This window comes from Periophthalmus magnuspinnatus, chromosome 3, assembly GCF_009829125.3.
Source record: "Periophthalmus magnuspinnatus isolate fPerMag1 chromosome 3, fPerMag1.2.pri, whole genome shotgun sequence".
NCBI classification, from domain to species: domain Eukaryota; kingdom Metazoa; phylum Chordata; class Actinopteri; order Gobiiformes; family Gobiidae; genus Periophthalmus; species Periophthalmus magnuspinnatus.
The window spans coordinates 2,713,742-2,731,994 of record NC_047128.1 but is presented as its reverse complement, the minus strand read 5'-3'; the positions used below and the strand labels follow the sequence as shown (position 1 = coordinate 2,731,994).

Genomic DNA, 18,253 nt, shown 5'->3' with positions numbered 1-18,253 from the left:
TATTAGTGTTATTATCATTATTATTATCATCATCATTACTATTATTATTAGGCCCGAGCCTGGGACTCCGTCCCGGCGAGGGACTCATTAAAACCGTGTCTGGAGCATGGAAAATGGCAAAAATCAAGTAGTAAACACGCCCCGACACGGCAGTGAGTGGTGTCAAAAATTAAAACTCGCTGAGCTCTAATTGTCACAAAAGATCCTGAGAAAAAAATAACAAAAGCCGACTCAGTAGCGCCACCTCAAACTTTGATTTTCATGGGGCCAATGGGAGCCCGACTCGGAAAAAAGTCAACATAAAAATCTGGAACTCACATAAAAAAATAGAACATGTCAGGACATGACAAAAATGATATTATGGCCCCGCCCTAAAATGTACAGGAAGTCGGCCATATTGGATCAAACTTGGGAATGACAAAAGTGCACACCCTCACATTCAGGACATTTTCTCATCACAAACACTTCAAATTTTGTAAAAACCCACTAAACACATGTGTGATTAAAGATTATCAATTACATTTTGATTATGACTTTGGGTGTGGTCAGGGTGAATTTTCAACAAAATCACAAATTTTGGAATATTTAAAAAAAATATTTCTCTTTCACACATTTTTTGCTGGGAAAACACTAATACAGCGTTTATGCACATTTGTGAGCTGAACGCAATGATATGCAAATCAAGGCACTCTCTCACAAAATGGCTCTCTAGCGCCCTCTTCAAATTTCATTTTCAAAAATTCATAGAAGACAATCGATTTGTCATGGACGTGTGAAAAAATTCACAGGGGCCTTATTTGTGATGGGGCACAATGTGAGAAAGTCACATGACTGTAGCTGTTATGGTTTAGGAGAAAAATAATGGGTGGGAAAAAAAATGTCCATTATTATTATTATTATACTTACCGCTTTGAGGCCATTTTTGACCCCCTGAACGTTAACAAAAAGTCAATTTTATTGGACCCAAAAATCAAGTTTGGCGAAAAATTAATTATTTTGATGTTCAAAAAAATTACTCTTTCAAAATGACTCAATAGCCCCACCTCAAAAATCAAAATACATTACGGCAATGAGAGATCTTTTTTATCGTAGACGAATGACATTTGGTACAAACATAGAACATGTCAAGATAAGTAAAAAATTATATTATGACCCCACCCTAAACCCTACAGGAAGTCGGCCATTGTGGGCGGAACCCCATTTTAAAAAAATGTTACCTCTCACATTTTAATTTTTTATGCCGTGGATTTTCATTCAAGGAACTTGCAAATTGGTCAAAATGAACTGGATCCAAGTGGGATTATAGGGAACTGTCTTGGATTTTTCTACATCATAAAATGTGGGTGTGTCCAGCCTGCAAAAAAAAAGACATTTTTTTAAGTTTTAAACGGCCCGTAACTCAGACATGCAGTGTCCTATTTCCCAGCATTAATAAACGTTTTGTTCAAAATCTTGTTCTGAATGCAATGATGTACAATTTACATGGGTTAGATATTATATTGCTCCACAGTGCCCCCTTGAATTTTTGAATAGGACCAAAAAAAAATTACTTTCTCAAAAACATTTGAAATTGGGCATGGACATCTGGCTTGACAAACTGAACAAAAAAGCCAATGAGAACATACCTCTGTCTGCAACTATGTTACCGTGGTTGGGTTAGAGTACTGGACTTTGTTGTAGACTAAATAGATGCTCTGCACTAATTCAACTATGGCCTGAAATTCAAGATTCGCAAAAAATTTTGTATTTTCATGTGCATAAAAATGTATGTTTCAAAATGACTCAATAGCGCCACCTCAAAATCAAAATACATTACGGCAATGAGAGACCTTTTTCATCGTAGACAAATGAAATTTGGTACAAACATAGCACATGTCAAGACAAGTAAAAAATTATATTATGACTTCATTTTGTGAGAGAGTGCCTTGATTTGCATATCATTGCGTTCAGCTCACAAATGTGCATAAACGCTGTATTAGCGTTTTCCCAACAAAAAATGTGTGAAAGAGAATTTTTTTTTTTTATTATTCAAAAATTTGTGATTTTGTTGAAAATTCACCCTGACCACACCCAAAGTCATAATCAAAATGTAACTGATAATCTTTAATCACACATGGGTTTAGTGGGATTTGGCCAAATTTGTAGTGTTTGTGATGAAAACTGCGAGAAAATGTCCTGAATGTGAGGGTGTGCACTTTTGTCATTCCCAAGTTTCACAATTAGAGCTCGTTGAGTTCTAATTTTTGACACCACTCACTGCCATGTCGGGGCGTGTTTACTACTTGATTTTTGCCATTTTCCACGCTCCGGACGCGGTTTTAATGAGTCCCTCGCCGGGACGTAGTCCCAGGCTCGGGCCTAACTAGCCCCAGCCAGTTTCTTTGTTACTGGCTCAGACTAATAATGTCAATGAAACATCCCAATCTAGTCTTAGATTGGGACAGATCATGTTGAAAAGTAAGTTGAACAGTTCAGTTATACTCATATGAAGTCTGAAAAACCATAAAACATATAAATTAAAACCGCAAGCAGTGATAAAGGGTCCAGAAGGGCACGCTTCAATGGGAGGGCTACCTATCGACTCTGGCTTGACATTTGATTCAAAATGGCCACAGTGAAAATAGATTTTTCCCTCACCTTTTAACTCTGTGGAGGGTGCTGGAGAGCTATTTTACCACAAGACTCAAATCACAATTAAAACTGTAAGTGTGATAAAGGTCCCCAACCCTTGTGATGGCAGATGGCATTGCAGGGGGCGCTGGAGAGACATTTTAAAGGTACAAGTTTAATTCACAAATCATTATGTCCAGCTCATCAAACCACACAAGTGCTACATTGGGTCCATCCAGATCCGATCATTTTTGCAAAAGTCACATGGATTTTTATACTTTCAAAATGGCTGTTTTGTTAAGATGTCATTATGTTGAGTCGACTATATGTCCCGATGAGGCTGCCTCAGTTTGGAGTCTGTCAGATAAAAACCCTATGACAAGTTTGTTAAAGTACATTAGCTAGATTTTAGATATTTAGACTCAAGTTTAACCCAATATTGCCGACACCTAAAATAGACTAAACCATGGATAAGGTGGTTCAAATAATAATTAACCCAAAAGAAGACAAAAAAATAATGGATTTTTTAATTTTTTTATTAAACAATAACTCAAAAACCTTTTTTTTGAGTTATTGTCCATGTGTAGAACAGGGTGGGGGGTTGAGAAAGGGTCTAAACTAAATATATATATATATATATATATATATATATGTGTGTGTGTGTGTAAGTGTATAATATAAGTATAGTATGTATAGTAATGTATAGGGGTATAGGAATACATATATAATATATATATATATATTTAATCTTGTACATGTGGAGCCCAGGGAGGGGGGGGTAGGATATCACCATGAGCTCGGGATGTTTTTGTTTAGTTTTTTTTTTTTTTTTTTTGGGGGGGGGGGGGGGGGGGGATTGTGTTTTTGTTGTTATTATGTAAACAATAAAAACATTTGATCACAAAAAGGAAAGGGTCTAAACGCGGGACAGTCTCCTGTACCATTTCCTCTTCCTCTTCTCCAGCTCGTGCTCCAGTGTTATGCTCATCTTCTCCAGCAGGGAGCGCTGTTCTTCTGTGCTCCTCAGCTGTTTCTCCAACGCACTGCATCTTTCAGCCTGTAGGGAGCGCTCTGCCTTTAGCTCCTCACAGGTCTTTAAGAGAGCCGTCTTCTCCTCCTCTAGTTCGGTTTTGATTTGTTTCTCCTCTTCTATCTGTTGCTTTAACCCGTTGTTCTTAATGACCAGCAGGGAGCGCTCTTCCTCTGCTCTTTTCAATTGTTGGTCTGACACACTGCATTTCTTCGTCAGCAGGGAGCGCTCTTCCTCTGCTCTTTTCAATTGTTGGTCTGACGCACTGCATTTCTCCGTCAGCAGGGAGCGCTCTTCCTCTGCTCTTTTCAATTGCTGGTCTGACACACTGCATTTCTCCGTCAGCAGGGAGCGCTCTACCTCTGCTCTTTTCAATTGCTGGTCTGATGCACTGCATCTCTCCAGCAGCAGGGAGCGCTCTTTTTGTGTCTTTCTGAGATCCTCCTTCACCTCCTCACAGGTCCTCAAAGTGGCGTCCTTCTCCTCGTCCATTTTTCGGATCTGCGTATCTTTGTCTTCCATTTGCCGCAACATCTGGACCTTCTGGACAGCCGCCTCTTGTTTTTTGGTTTCCAGTTCATGTTTCAGAGCAGACATGTTCGTTCTGAAATCTGCCAGTGCACGCTTCAGTTGAGAGTTCTGCTCAGTCAGCTCTGTATTTTCTAAAGATTTTTTCTGGAGTTTGGATTTCATATTGGCAGCGTCCGTCTGAAGATTCCGTTTTTCCTTTTCCCACTGTTTGGATTTTTGTCTGGAATCTTTTCGAATTTGCTCCAACATGTGTTTCATTTCAGAAACTTGTTTCTGCAGTGCGTCCATACTGCGATCTTTGGACTGAAGCTGGTGCTTCAGTTCATCTGACTGGTGTATAAGTGCTGCTCTCTCCTCTTTCACGTTGTTCAGTTCAATTTTGAGTTCTTGGGTTATTCTGTCCTTTTTCTTCATTTCAGTGTTATGATCTTGAATAATCCGCTTCATTTTCCTCTTGTCCTCCTCATGCTGTTCGACAAGCTGGTTTACTTCTCCATCTTTGATCTGAATCCTACGTTTCAGCTCCTCAGATTCTCTCACTAATTGTCTGTTCTCCTTTTTCACTGTGTGCAGTTCAGATTTGAAGCCTTGGAGTTGCTTCTTATGACCTGCAATGATCAGCTCAGTTTTGTTCAATAACTTGAGCTTCTCCTCCTGGTGCTGTTCGTGGTCAATTTCTCGAACATACCTGAGGTCTTCCAGTTCTTGGAGAAGTTCCTCTCTGGCATCTAAAGCCTGAGCAAGTTTAGAGGCCGTTTCAAATTCAAGCATGTTTAAGACCAAGCCCTGGTCTTCTTCCTCTTCAGACCTCTGTTGGGTTTGAGGCCCCAACTGCTCCCTCTCCAACTCTTCAAGAGTTACAGAGGTTTGGACCACCTCCTCAGATGGTCCAGAGGTCTGGTCCTGTTTGGCGAGTTCCATCTCCAGGTTGAATTCCTGGCTGTAGAGGAGTTCGTCGTCCTCAGAAGTATAATCGCACCAGTTTTTGGACATGTTTACTTCAGTGAGTTCTGTTGCTGCGTGCTCGTTCGAGTGCTGAGTTCAAATGAGGTTTTACAGGACTTGTCCTACACTTACAGAGTTTCAAAGAGAATCTTTGTTTTGTCATAAAGAAATAGAATGTGTGATGTCACTTGTTGCCAGGTGTTGCCAGGTGATGTCACATAGTGTGTTGCTATAGTTACCTATGAATGCCAGTATATCACAGATTTATTCATTGTTTCTTAAAGCAAAACTTAGTAAAATTTTTACTTCATTAACCCTAGAGCACTATCGCCGGGTGATTTTCACCCGAGCAAATGTATTTGCAAAGCAAATGTATTTATGAAAATCAAAGTTTGAGGTGGCACTATTGAGTCGTCTTTTGTTATTTTTTCTCATGATCTTTTGTGACAATTAGAGGGCGTTGAGTTTTAATTTTTGACACCACTCACTGCCATGTCGGGGCGTGTTTACTACTTGATTTTTGCCATTTTCCATGCTCCGGACGCAGTTTTAATGAGTCCCTCGCCGGGACGTTGTTCTAGGCTCGGGCCTAATAATAATGGCTTACATTTGTAATGCACTTTTCAAAGTCATTATTCATTATTCATTAGTCATTATTCATTCATTTCCACACTTGGTGATCGTAAGCTACTATTGTAGCCACAGCTGCCCTGGGGCAGACTGGCGGAAGCGAGGCTGCCAATCTGTGCCATCAGCCTAAGGACACAATGACAGAACTTGGTCCAAGCGGGACTCGATCCTCCGACCTTCGGGTTGGGGGACCAACACTCTAACCACTGAGCCACTGTCACACTTATAATGTGTTTGATTTTTTTATATACACTTTTAGGACACTCAAAAATGCACTGTTCATTCACTGTATACTCTGTGGTGGTGAGATACTACTGCAGGTCTACAGTCGTATCTTAGCACCAGTATTGGTAGTGAAGCTGCCGATCTGTCCCTCTGACCACCACCAACACTCACACAGGACTGAAAAGTTTGACACCAGCTGAAAAGGCTGAGGGTTTATTTCTAACGCCAAGAAAAATATACAAATAAAAACTGCTTGAAAAAAAATGTTTATTCAGTTGTTTCTGTTGGACAAAATTCTGCTCAAATCTTTATTAAAATCACCACATCTGAAGCTTTGTTAGATCTTAAAATAAGCGTGAAATACTTTTGCTTTTTACTCTTGAGCATTTTTTGTTACGATATATGTACTTTTACTTAAGTAACAAAACTGAGTACTTCTTCCACCACTGCTTGCGTCTCCCGTCCAAGTACTGACCCTCTTTATCCTCTGACATCTGACCAGATCAGGCTGTAATTCCACATGTAACGGTGCCTTCACAGGTGGCCTGGTTCAGTTTTAAGACTTCTGGTCCAGATCTAGACTGATTTAGTCTTAGGGTTAGTTCCATTTTCTGCTGTAGTTGCACATGTGTAAATGCAAAGACCATCTCCTCATATTCCACAGGTCAGCACTGCCCTCTTTTGATCGTCTTCAGTCATTACACTTTGAAACACGATTATGAAATGTAACACAGCTACAACACTGAACTCAAAGTAGATACAGCGTAAATAAAAAAAAAAAAAAAAAAAGGTTAATCAGGGGAGGAGCCAGGGGGGAGGTTGAGGGGCACTAGACTCCCCACAGAGAGTTTTGTTCCACTTTCATAACACATCCAATCTCCATTAAAATGTTCAAATGGCAGCTACACAGTTCAAAATGAGACGACTATTAAAAAAAATAAAAAATGCTTTTATAAATCACTGCAAATGCTAACTACATTTATCCGTTCATCCATTTTCTTCCCCTTATCCAGGTCCAGCAGGCTAAGACAAGACAAGGCGAGTTGAGCTTTACAGAATAAGAAAGACATTAAAATCACAATCCAACAAATCAAAACATAAATAATCATCATAAAATTAACATTAAAAGAGAAAAGGCAGAATAAAAGTCTTTCAGTCATAGTCACAGCTAAAAAGAACCGTTTGAATCTGGATTTAAACATTGTCAAAGTCACATCTTCAGAAAGATTTTTCCAGGTTTTAAATGCAAAAAACTCAAACACTGATTCAACATGTTTAGTCCTGTTTTAGACCCAGTTTAGTCCTGGTTTAGTCTGTGTTTTGTTTGTGTTTTGTCCTGGTTTAGTCCATGTTTAGTCCGGTTTAGTTCCAGTTTAGTCTCATTTAGTCTCCATTTAGTCCCCGTTTAGTCCCCCTTTAGTCCCAGTTTAGTCCTGATTTAGTCCCTGTTTAGACATGGTTTAGTCCCGGTTTAGTCCTGGTTTAGTCCTTGTTTAGTCCCGGTTTAGTCCCTGGTTTTGTCCTGGTTTAGTCCCAGTTTAGTCCCGGTTTAGTCCTGGTTTAGTCCCGGTTTAGTCCTGGTTTAGTTCTGGTTTAGTCCTTGTTTAGTCCCGGTTTAGTCCTGGTTTAGTCCCAGTTTAGTCCCGGTTTAGTCCTGGTTTAGTCTCGGTTTAGTCTCGGTTTAGTCCCGGTTTAGTCCCGGTTTAGCCCCCGTTTAGTCCCTGTTTAGTCCTGGTTTAGTCCTGGTTTAGTCCTGGTTTAGTCCTTGTTTAGTCCCGGTTTAGTCCCGGTTTAGTCCCGGTTTAGTCCCGGTTTAGTCCTGGTTTAGTCTCGGTTTAGTCTCGGTTTAGTCTCGGTTTAGTCCCGGTTTAGTCCCGGTTTAGCCCCCGTTTAGTCCTGGTTTAGTCCCGGTTTAGTCCTGGTTTAGTCCCAGTTTAGTCCCTGTTTAGTCCTGGTTTAGTCCTGGTTTAGTCCCTGTTTAGTCCTGGTTTAGTCCTGATTTAGTCCTGGTTTAGTCCTGGTTTAGTCCTGTTCTTTGGTGCTGGTCCATGGAGAGACTTGTTCACACTGAGCTGCTTTAAAGTCTCTGAGCCACAGGAGCCACAGACCTGAGCCACAGGACACATGTGTGAAGTACTTCCTGGTTTGAGTCAGGAAGTACATGGTGTCAATCAGTCCTCAGTCTACTTTTCACAAATGGTCCAAAATGCAGCTGGACGCCTGCTTCCTGGAGCCAGTCGATATGACCTAATATCTCATGTTTGGCTTCTTTTTAGCGGCTGCCTGTTGTTTTTAGAGGTGATTTTTAAATTGTGTTTGTTTTTAAATGCAGTCATGGATCAGCACCACCGTCTTTATCAGAAATGCTGTTTCTGTAACATCCCACAGTGGAATCATTTGGATGATTTCAGCTCTAGGATTGCCATTCTACTGAAAAAATTAAAGGTAAAATGAGCTGTTAATGTGAAAATTGAAAAACACACAGAAGACATTAAATATATGAAGCAAGATATATGGAATTATGTGAGTAAAGACAATCCAAACACAGGCGTCCTTTGTCACAGGCTGCACACATGCACAGAAGAGCAGATGTGACCTCCTTTAAGCAGAAATAATGTCTGAGATTCTGGGACAAGAGACTGAGAAACAAGAGCCCAATTCTGCCCCAAACCCAATGTGTGGAATAGACCTCATCAATCTGCAGTAACTGAGACTCAGCCTCCCTCCACTGTGAGGCGCTGCAGAGGCAAAAAAAGAGCCCCACAACCTCCACCAAAGAACAGCTCCCACATGTTAAAGCCACATGAACCATCTCACACTCTGAGGACTAAACCAGGACTAAACCAGGACTAAACCGGGACTAAACCAGGGCTAAACCAGGACTAAACTAGGACTAAACCAGGACTAAACCAGGGCTAAACCAGGGCTAAACTAGGACTAAACCAGGACTAAACCAGGGCTAAACCAGGACTAAACCAGGACTAAACCAGGACTAAACCAGGGCTAAACCAGGACTAAAGTAGGACTAAACCAGGGCTAAACCGGGACTAAACCAGGACTAAACCAGGACTAAACCGGGACTAAACCAGGACTAAACCAGGGCTAAACCAGGACTAAACCAGGACTAAACCAGGGCTAAACCAGGTCTAAACCAGGACTAAACCAGGACTAAACCAGGACTAAACCAGGACTAAACCAGGGCTAAACCAGGACTAAACCAGGACTAAACCAGGACTAAACCAGGACTAAACCAGGACTAAACCAGGGCTAAACCAGGACTAAACCAGGACTAAACCAGGACTAAACCAGGACTAAATGAGTACTGAAACAGGAATAAACCAGGACTAAACAAGGACTAAACCAGGACTAAACCAGGACTAAACCAGGACTAAACCAGGACTAAACCAGGGCTAAACCAGGACTAAAGTAGGACTAAACCAGGGCTAAACCAGGACTAAACCAGGACTAAACCAGGACTAAACCAGGACTAAACCAGGACTAAACCAGGGCTAAACCAGGACTAAAGTAGGACTAAACCAGGGCTAAACCAGGACTAAACCGGGTCTAAACCAGGACTAAATGAGTACTGAAACAGGACTAAACCAGGTCTAAACCAGGACTAAAGTAGGACTAAACCAGGACTAAAGTAGGACTAAACCAGGACTAAACCAGGACTAAAGTAGGACTAAACCAGGTCTAAACCAGGACTAAAGTAGGACTAAACCAGGACTAAAGTAGGACTAAACCAGGGCTAAACCAGGACTAAAGTAGGACTAAACATGGACTAAACCAGGACTAAGTAAGAACTAAACAAGGACTAAACCAGCACTAAACCAAGACTAAACAAGGACTAAATGGGGACTAAACCAGGACTAAACCAGGACTAAAGTAGGACTAAACCAGGTCTAAACCAGGACTAAAGTAGGACTAAACCAGGACTAAAGTAGGACTAAACCAGGGCTAAACCAGGACTAAAGTAGGACTAAACATGGACTAAACCAGGACTAAGTAAGAACTAAACAAGGACTAAACCAGCACTAAACCAAGACTAAACAAGGACTAAATGGGGACTAAACCAGGACTAAACATGGACTAAACCGGGACTACACTGGGACTAAACCGGGACTAAACCGGGACTAAACCAGGACTAAACCTGGACTAAACTAGGACTAAACATGCTGAATCAGTGTTTCAGTTTTATGCAGCTAAAACCTGGAACATTCTTCCTGAAGATGTGACTCAGACCTCGACTTTGACAATCTTTAAATCCAGACTCAGGTTTTATTTATCTGTGCATGTGACTGAAAGGGGTTTATTCTGTTTCCTCTCTTTTAACATTTTGATTTGTTGTATTGTGATTTTAATGTGCTGTACAAATAAAGTTGCCTTGTCTTGCCAAATGTGGGAGCCATTCACTTCATATTTGGAAGCACACAGTGGGATAGCTCCCTGAGGAATAGGGCAGACGTGGGGAGGGATTTTTAGTTAACTTTCTGTATTTTTTATTGTTATGGTTTTAGTACTTCATCTTATCTGCTTCCTTTTTTTGTTTTTTGTTAAACTGAAGCAAGCACCATTGTACTAACTCATACTGGCCTCTCAATAAATATATCTGAAACCAAAATACCAGGGTCTTAAGGTTAGAAATAAAGGAAATAAATAAGTAAGTGTGTTCAATTATAGGAAGTGCTGAGCGATAGAAGAAAAACACATCAGTTATGGACGTGTCAGAGGCGAAGGGGCGGAGCACTGAGGCGTCAATCAAACTCAGCCGCGTGACAGCTCTCATCAACACAACACTGCAAAGAAACAGCTCTGTACAATACTGGATTTACTCAACTTATGTGGATTAGATAAACATTAAAGGGATCATATTACACTAGTTTCTCCAACTGAAACCACTCTGCTCCACCTTGTGATGTCATCATGTGGTAATACAGGAAGTGCGCCACTGTGTTTTTAAACTCCACACACCTTCACTGGAATCATTTGGATCATTTCAGTCCTGGAATTGCCGATCTTCTACTAAGCTAAATGTAAAAGGAGCTGTTAACTTGAAACCTACCACTTCGTGACATCACAAGTTGTTTTTTTTTTTTTTTCCATTTGTACCAAAATCACTACGCAACGCTGCCGAATTCTACGAGTATCGACGATTACGAAAATAAAATTAGACGTAAGTGCGTACGTCAAAGTGGGCGTGCACCGGTCTTGGCGTGTAATGGCGTCTTGAAAATAAACAATAAAAAATGACTCAAACATGAAACACTCCAAACACAACTTCACAGGGTCAATGAGAAGGAAGTATCTGTAACATGGTTAAACGCTCTGAAAAGTCCATTTTGCAGAATAGGTCTGATTTTAAACCTTGACAGTGACTTTAAATAACTTTACAACAGCAGCAAACATTAAAATACATGTTCTTATTACTACAGATTTTTTAAACAATATACCGGTATTTTAAACTATATCCAGAGGTGGACGAAGTATTTCTGTTACTTAAATAAAAGTACAGATACCAGAGCAAACAATAAGTAAAAGTAAAAGCATGACATGGAAAAAGTACCCATTTAAAAATTCACTTAAAGGGTAAAAACTAAAAGTACTTTGTGCAGAGTTTGAGGTCTTCAAAAGCTTCAAATGTAGTGATTTTGATGAAGATTTGTGCTTAGTTTTATTCAACAAAAACAACTGAATCAATAGTTTTTTTTATTTGTATATTTTTGTTGCCCAAATTATGAACAAGCCTTTTCAGCAGGTCTCATATAGTAATAAAAAAATACTTTCACTTTTCAGTCCAGTCCAAAAATCAGGTTCACGTGTCAGGTTTGTGAAGTTGTAGGTAGAGTTTTGTATATTGTTTTTGTATATTTATGGCAAATTGTCGTGTGGGAGCATGAGTGATGTAGACTTGTGGGCGGAGTATTGGACAAATCATACACCTAACCGTAAGTATGGTTCGAACAGGGGCTGGGAGAGATCGCTAAATTACTCAAACATGCATGGATGACATATACAGCCTCTGCAGACATGTTTTTGATGAGGGAACAGTGTTATAACATAGTAGAAAGCTCCAAAAAAAGTCGATTTTGCATAATACCCCCTCTATATATAACATGACATACATTATAAAAGTTTCACTTAAAGCCCTGTTGGGTTTTATTTTATAGATGAGCCAGAAAAAACAAATATTAGCATCCGGATATGTATATACAGCGTGCAGTGTACTCACATTTGTGCCCCTTCATTATGGCTAACAGTTTGTGGACTCTGCTACATCCATCTTGAGCAGCTGCGTCTCGTTCTCTGAGGCCCGGCCCGGAGCAGACTGCAGTCCGTAGCCAGCCATGAAATGAGAAAATCTATAATGCATTTAATTCTGTTCTCCGGAGATCAGGCCTGTGTCTCCCAACAGCGGCACAAGACTGAACGAGCCCTGAATCAACCTGTGTCCAGGCCGTTTCTGTGATATTTATGTGTGTACTGGAGCCGTGTCCGGGCCGTTTGTGTAATACTTATGTGTGTACTGGTCTGCAGCTGTGTCCGGGCCGTTTCTGTAGCTAATACTCGTGTGTGTGCTAGGGATTGGACCATAAACAATAATACCATTTATAGTGATAAACGGGGTTGACAATAATCATTCGTGGGACATTTTATATAATCGTGATAATCGCCTACAAAGATAATCACCATTATAGCAGCTGAATGTGCAAAAAATAAACAACTTATCGATGGGGAGGTGACAAACGGGTCCGAAGATTGTCCCAGAATTGGACCCTTTTATTAGTAATTTGTATTTACAGGGGGCCCATGTGAAGCTTATTGCCCCGGGTCTCCAAATTTCAGCTGACGGCCCTGCTTATCCATAATATTCCCTGTTAAAGTTATAATTATTCATATCTGTAGCAACTTTAATCATAATCGTGATATAATTGTTGATAATCGTCACATAAAATTTCAATATTGTCCCATGTCTTGTATGTACTGGAGCGTACTGTACTGGTGTCCGGGCTGCTTGTGTCTGGGCCGTTTCTGCAATACTCGTGTGTGTGTACTGGGAGCTATTACTCAATGACTACGCCACTACAAGCCACCACAACACAAGCCACCTGGTCTCTTTCTCCTTCTCGTTATCTCTGTCTCTCTCGCTCCCTCTTTCTTTTCTTCTTCTGTGCACAAGAGTTATCTGAGATGTAATCAAATGTACTTACGCAAGACTCATTGTGACAGCCGTTGTTCTTCTTTGTCAGCAGAGTGCAGTGTCAGGCCAGTGTCCACGAGTACATAGGCCGGTAGTATCTGTGCAGGTCCTACACAGACTCAAGTCTAGACAATGCATCAGTACTGAACTTAGAGATAATAACAACTAACTAGCTAACTAATGTTGATATCCCTTTCACAAATGTTCGATCTTTAATATGGCCTGGTCAGCACTTGGATGGGACACCGCTGGGAAAAACTGTGGTTGTGTCCTTAGGCAAGACACTTCACCCACATTGCCTAGTGTGAATGTGGCGCGTGCATGAGTGTCGGTGGTGGCAGATTGGCAGCCTTGCTTCTGTCAGTCTGCCCCAGGGCGGCTGTGTAAAGCGACTTTGAGCATCTGGAAAAGTGCTATATATGACTAATGCATTATTATTATTATTATTATTATTATTATTATTATTATTATTATTATTATTATTATTATTATTATTATTATTATTATTATTATATTTTATTTTGTTACTGTTGTTATTATTATTATTGTTATTTTTATTATTTATTTATTTATGATTATGATTATTATTAATTTTTTTTTTTTTTTACTCTTGTTATTATTATTTTTATTATTTGTTTATTTATTATCATGTTATTATTATTATTATTATTATTATTACTATATTTTATTTTGTTACTGTTGTTGTTATTATTATTATTGTTTTTATTTTTATGTATTTATTTATTTATTATCATGATTATTATTATTATATTTTAGTTTTTACTGTTGTTATTATTGTTGTTATTTTTATTATTTGTTTATTTATTATAATATTATTATTATTATTATTATTATTAGTAGTAGTAGTAGTAGTAGTAGTAGTAGTAGTAGTAGTAGTAGTAGTAGTAGTTGTTGTTGTTGTTGTTTTTTTATTATTATTATTTGGAGTAAATGTGGTCCCTTTTACATTTTGTTCTACACCAGATGCCCTTCCAAACATAAACCTTACTTGTGTGTATTCCAACAGTGGCTCATTCCTGTACAATACATTTATAATTTACTACTATACACAATGTCAATTATTATTTTAGACCAAGTTTTATTTTCCTTCAAACTGCAGAACTGTTTCGCTCACAAAAAAATTCAAAAGTTCAGTATTTATTTGAACTGTTGAAAAGTATAACTATGTGATATATTTTGCTTATGTGGCGCCGCGGCACAGACCAGTTCTCGCTCTGTGTTGGAGTCTTGTGATGTGTGAGGTGTGTTTGCTAACTCATCAGTCTGAGAGGAAGCCTGACTTTACTTTGACAGAGGAATGTCCTGATCACATGTGAACACAGGTCACACACTGAAGCCTGCACATCACTGTTATCTGTCTATGCAAACACAAACGGCACACAACAAACGTGATCTGGGTTCAACAAGGCCCCGGGATGTGACGATATCTACATCTCACAGTACGATTTTATCACAGAGGTTAACAGAAGTGTGTATGTGATCGTTTTCTCTTTTAAAATGCCGTGATGAGACTTCAGTGTGAGTCATTACTGTGTCATTGTGTTGTTATAATTGATCAAAATGAATTAAAAGCCCGTCCAAGTTTCTGCAACAGCACTGAGCAAAACACCAGCCAAAGACAAATCTGGAATCACTTTTAAAATTACAATTATACTAATAAAATATTGCATAGTTTAACCTTCTATAAATGAACAAAGGACTAACAACAACAGGGCCGTCAACAGAAATTTCGGAGTCCGAGTCAAACTCTTGTCCTTCTCTCTGAGCTTCTTGATGAAGTCCCTGACATGGTTTTCACTTCACAGCTGAGCCACGTCAGGGTCAAGAAATGACAAAACTTGCAAATCAGGGTTCGAAGTAAAAGATGTGTATTTTTATTTATTTTTTATATTGAGTTTACTTTTTGTTTACTACATTGTGTTCATTCATGGTTTTGATGCTTCAGTGAGAATCTACAATGTAAATAATCATGGTAATAAAGAAGAAACATCAATGAAAGTGTGAGTTCAGATGTTTGGTTGTGTAGGTTTTAATGATGCCAATAAAAAAAAAACAAACAGGAAATGACACGATAATAAAGACTTCATTACAACAGATAAAACAGATCAGTATCAGTTTAAGGCTCCACTCCTGTGATCATGTGTCGACCCTCTCTCAAACCCACGCTCCTGGTATTTGTAGTAACCATGGTACTTGATAGATTTCGTGTTATCTTTGCTGTACGATACACTGGCACGTCCTTATTCCACGACGTTGAAGCCTACTGTAGTGTCCTCTGCGGTCTGCTCAGGCTGATGGAGGCTGGAGATAAGGAGAAGGGCAGGAACAAAGCACATTCTCCTCCAGAGGCTCCCTGTTCTCTGTCAAATGTCAGCGAGGGCTATAATTTACTTACTAACTTACTGTTCTGCTCAGTTCTTCTCTTAACAGGGCTCACAGTAACTATATTGTGAGCTAATATCTTTCAAAAAACAGTTTGTTTTTCTGATTAGTCTGCTTCTCCTGTGCCATATACAGCAAAAAAACGCGGCAGATATTTAAGCCTTTAAGAGTGGGTATGATGCAGGCCTACAGGAGGTATTACAGTAGGATTGTGACGTTGTGTAGGCTGCTCCATGTGTCCTGTGTGTAGTGATGTGATGTTCATGAACGAGTCGGCTCTTTTAAACGGTTCTTTTAACGTGAACGGTTGGATCTGGATCAAATTTTTGTTCTGATTTGTTTGCATTTTTATACTGATTATTATAACAGAAGCAGAGCAGGTGACAGGAGTGAGAGCTTTGTGCATAAAAGATCACTGTTATCTGTCTATGCAAACACAAACGGCGCACAACAAACGTGATCTGGGTTCAACAAGGCCCCGGGATGTGACGATATCTACACTTCACAGTACAATTTTATGACAGAGGTTAACAGAAGTGTGTATGTGATCGTTTTCTCTTTTAAAATGCCGTGATGAGACTTCAGTGTGAGTCATTACTGTGTCATTGTGTTGTTATAATTGATCAAAATGAATTAAAAACCCGTCCAAGTTTCTGCAACGGCACTGAGCAAAACACCAGCCAAAGACAAATCTGGAATCACTTTTAAAATTACAATTATACTAATAAAATATTGCATAGTTTAACCTTCTATAAATGAACAAAGGACTGACAACAACAGGGCCGTCAACAGAAATTTGGGGGCCCGGGGCAAGAAGCCTCAGATGGGCCCCCCAATACAAATCAATAGGCAGAGGCCCCCTAAAACCCTGGGGCGTGGGATAACAGACCCAACAGACCCTTTGTCAACTTCCCTGAACAACAATATAGCAATAAAGGCCCCCACAAACCCTTTGAATGACTGGGGTAGTTCAGGAGCTGCATGTTATGTCAGACCAGCAAAAGAAAAAAATTTAAATAAAAAAACACTTTTGACATCATATTAACAGTTAGTTTTAGAATTATTATTATTATTATTATTATTATTATTATTATTATTATTATTATTATTATTATTATTATTATTATTATTATTATTATAGTGCAACATTTTATTCAGATTATGCATAGTTTGAAATGGTAAACACACTCCCACTTTCAGTTTGATCCATTTTAAACACATTTAAGCCTCGGCCGTTCCTCTCTGTAATCACTTTGTTTAAAATGTTTAACTTTCTTTAACGTTCTCACATATGAAAAAAGAGTAAACGAGCCAGTCTTTTGAACGGTTCTTTGAAATTAATGGATCCAAAAGATTCAGATCTATGTGGCTTTATATAGACGTAGACCAGGGGTGCATACTGAAACATTTTTGAAGCTGAGGGCCACAAAGCAGTGTCGATACAGGGAGTCAAACGGTGCATTTAACACAGGTTTGACAGAGCCGTTGTACCTTTAATAAGACTTGAAAGATTATTTTTAGGTCTGTGTCACAATGCAGTGTGATGTTATTCAGATTATAGAGGTAGAATCTCTTCAATTTGTAGTAAAAAAAAAATTTTTTCTGATCAATTGGACCAGTTTAGGAGGAGGAGGCATGAGGGCCAACAAAAATTGGTCTGAGGGCCGCATTTAGCCCCTGGGCCGTAGTTTGGACAGCCCTGACCAAGACTATTCAATGTTAGACTACTGTAATAAAGAACATAGAATAAAACAGTGATTCAACATAGTTTTGTTTGTACATTAAAAAAAAAGAGATAGAACTAGTTTATCCAAAATTGATCTAACTATTGACAGATTTTAAAGCGCAGCATTCAGATTCTTAGAGTCCGTGTTGTCTCAGATAAATGAGGCTAAAGGTCAGATCCGCTCTTTCACAATCGTGTTGAAACTGGGCCGCTAAACCTTTATGTTGAATGAATGAACTCTCCAGTGTCGACAGATGGCCACACAGGGTCACACAACCTCACACAGGCACACACAGGCGTGAGCGTGAACCCAACACACACACACACACACACAGAACAGTGTCGCTACTTCTCATATGACGTGTTTTAATTAAATAACAATAGTAATTACAGCTCGGTATTTACGCATGCAGATCGTTAAGTTAATAAACAAGACATGGAGTGTTTGTTCCAGTGTTTGTTCCAATATTTGTGTATGTGTTTGTTCCAGTGTTTGTGTATGTGTTTGTTTCAGTGTTTGTTCCAGTGTTTGTTCCAGTCTTTGTTTGTCTTTTCCACTGCTTGTTCCAGTGTTTGTGCATATGTTTTCCAATTTTTGTGTGTGTTTTTCAGTGTTTATGTATGTTTTTGCTCCAGTATTTGTGTATGTGTTTGTTCCAGTGTTTGTGTTTGTTCCAGTGTTTGTTCCAGTGTTTGTGTATGTGTTTGTTCCAGTGTTTGTTCCAGTGTTTGTGTATGTGTTTGTGTATGTGTTTGTGTTTGTGTATGTGTTTGTTCCAGTGTTTGTGTATGTGTTTGTGTATGTGTTTGTGTATGTGTTTGTTCCAGTGTTTGTGTATGTGTTTGTGTTTGTGTATGTGTTTGTTCCAGTGTTTGTGTATGTGTTTCTTCCAGTGTTTGTGTATGTGTTTGTGTATGTGTTTGTGTTTGTTCCAGTGTTTGTGCATATGTT

General features: G+C 39.3%; 1 protein-coding gene across 1 annotated transcript; it reads right to left on the bottom strand.

The window, feature by feature from the left end:
• Window positions 1-3,526: 3,526 nt before the first annotated feature.
• On the bottom strand, window positions 3,527-5,164 carry LOC129457431 (golgin subfamily A member 6-like protein 7). Its single transcript, XM_055232545.1, has 2 exons — window positions 4,091-5,164; window positions 3,527-4,039 (listed from the first exon to the last, which is right to left on the bottom strand). The coding sequence occupies exons 1-2, from the start codon at window positions 5,162-5,164 to the stop codon at window positions 3,527-3,529; spliced, it is 1,587 nt and encodes a 528-aa protein (XP_055088520.1).
• Window positions 5,165-18,253: the final 13,089 nt, after the last annotated feature.

Coding starts and splice junctions, on each gene's coding strand:
- LOC129457431 (XM_055232545.1), bottom strand. CDS start 5,164: ATGTCCAAAAACTGGTGCGATTATACTTCTGAGGACGACGAACTCCTC. Junction 4,040..4,090: donor CTTTGAGGACCTGTGAGGAG/GTGAAGGAGGAT, acceptor CTGCTGCTGGAG/AGATGCAGTGCATCAGACCA.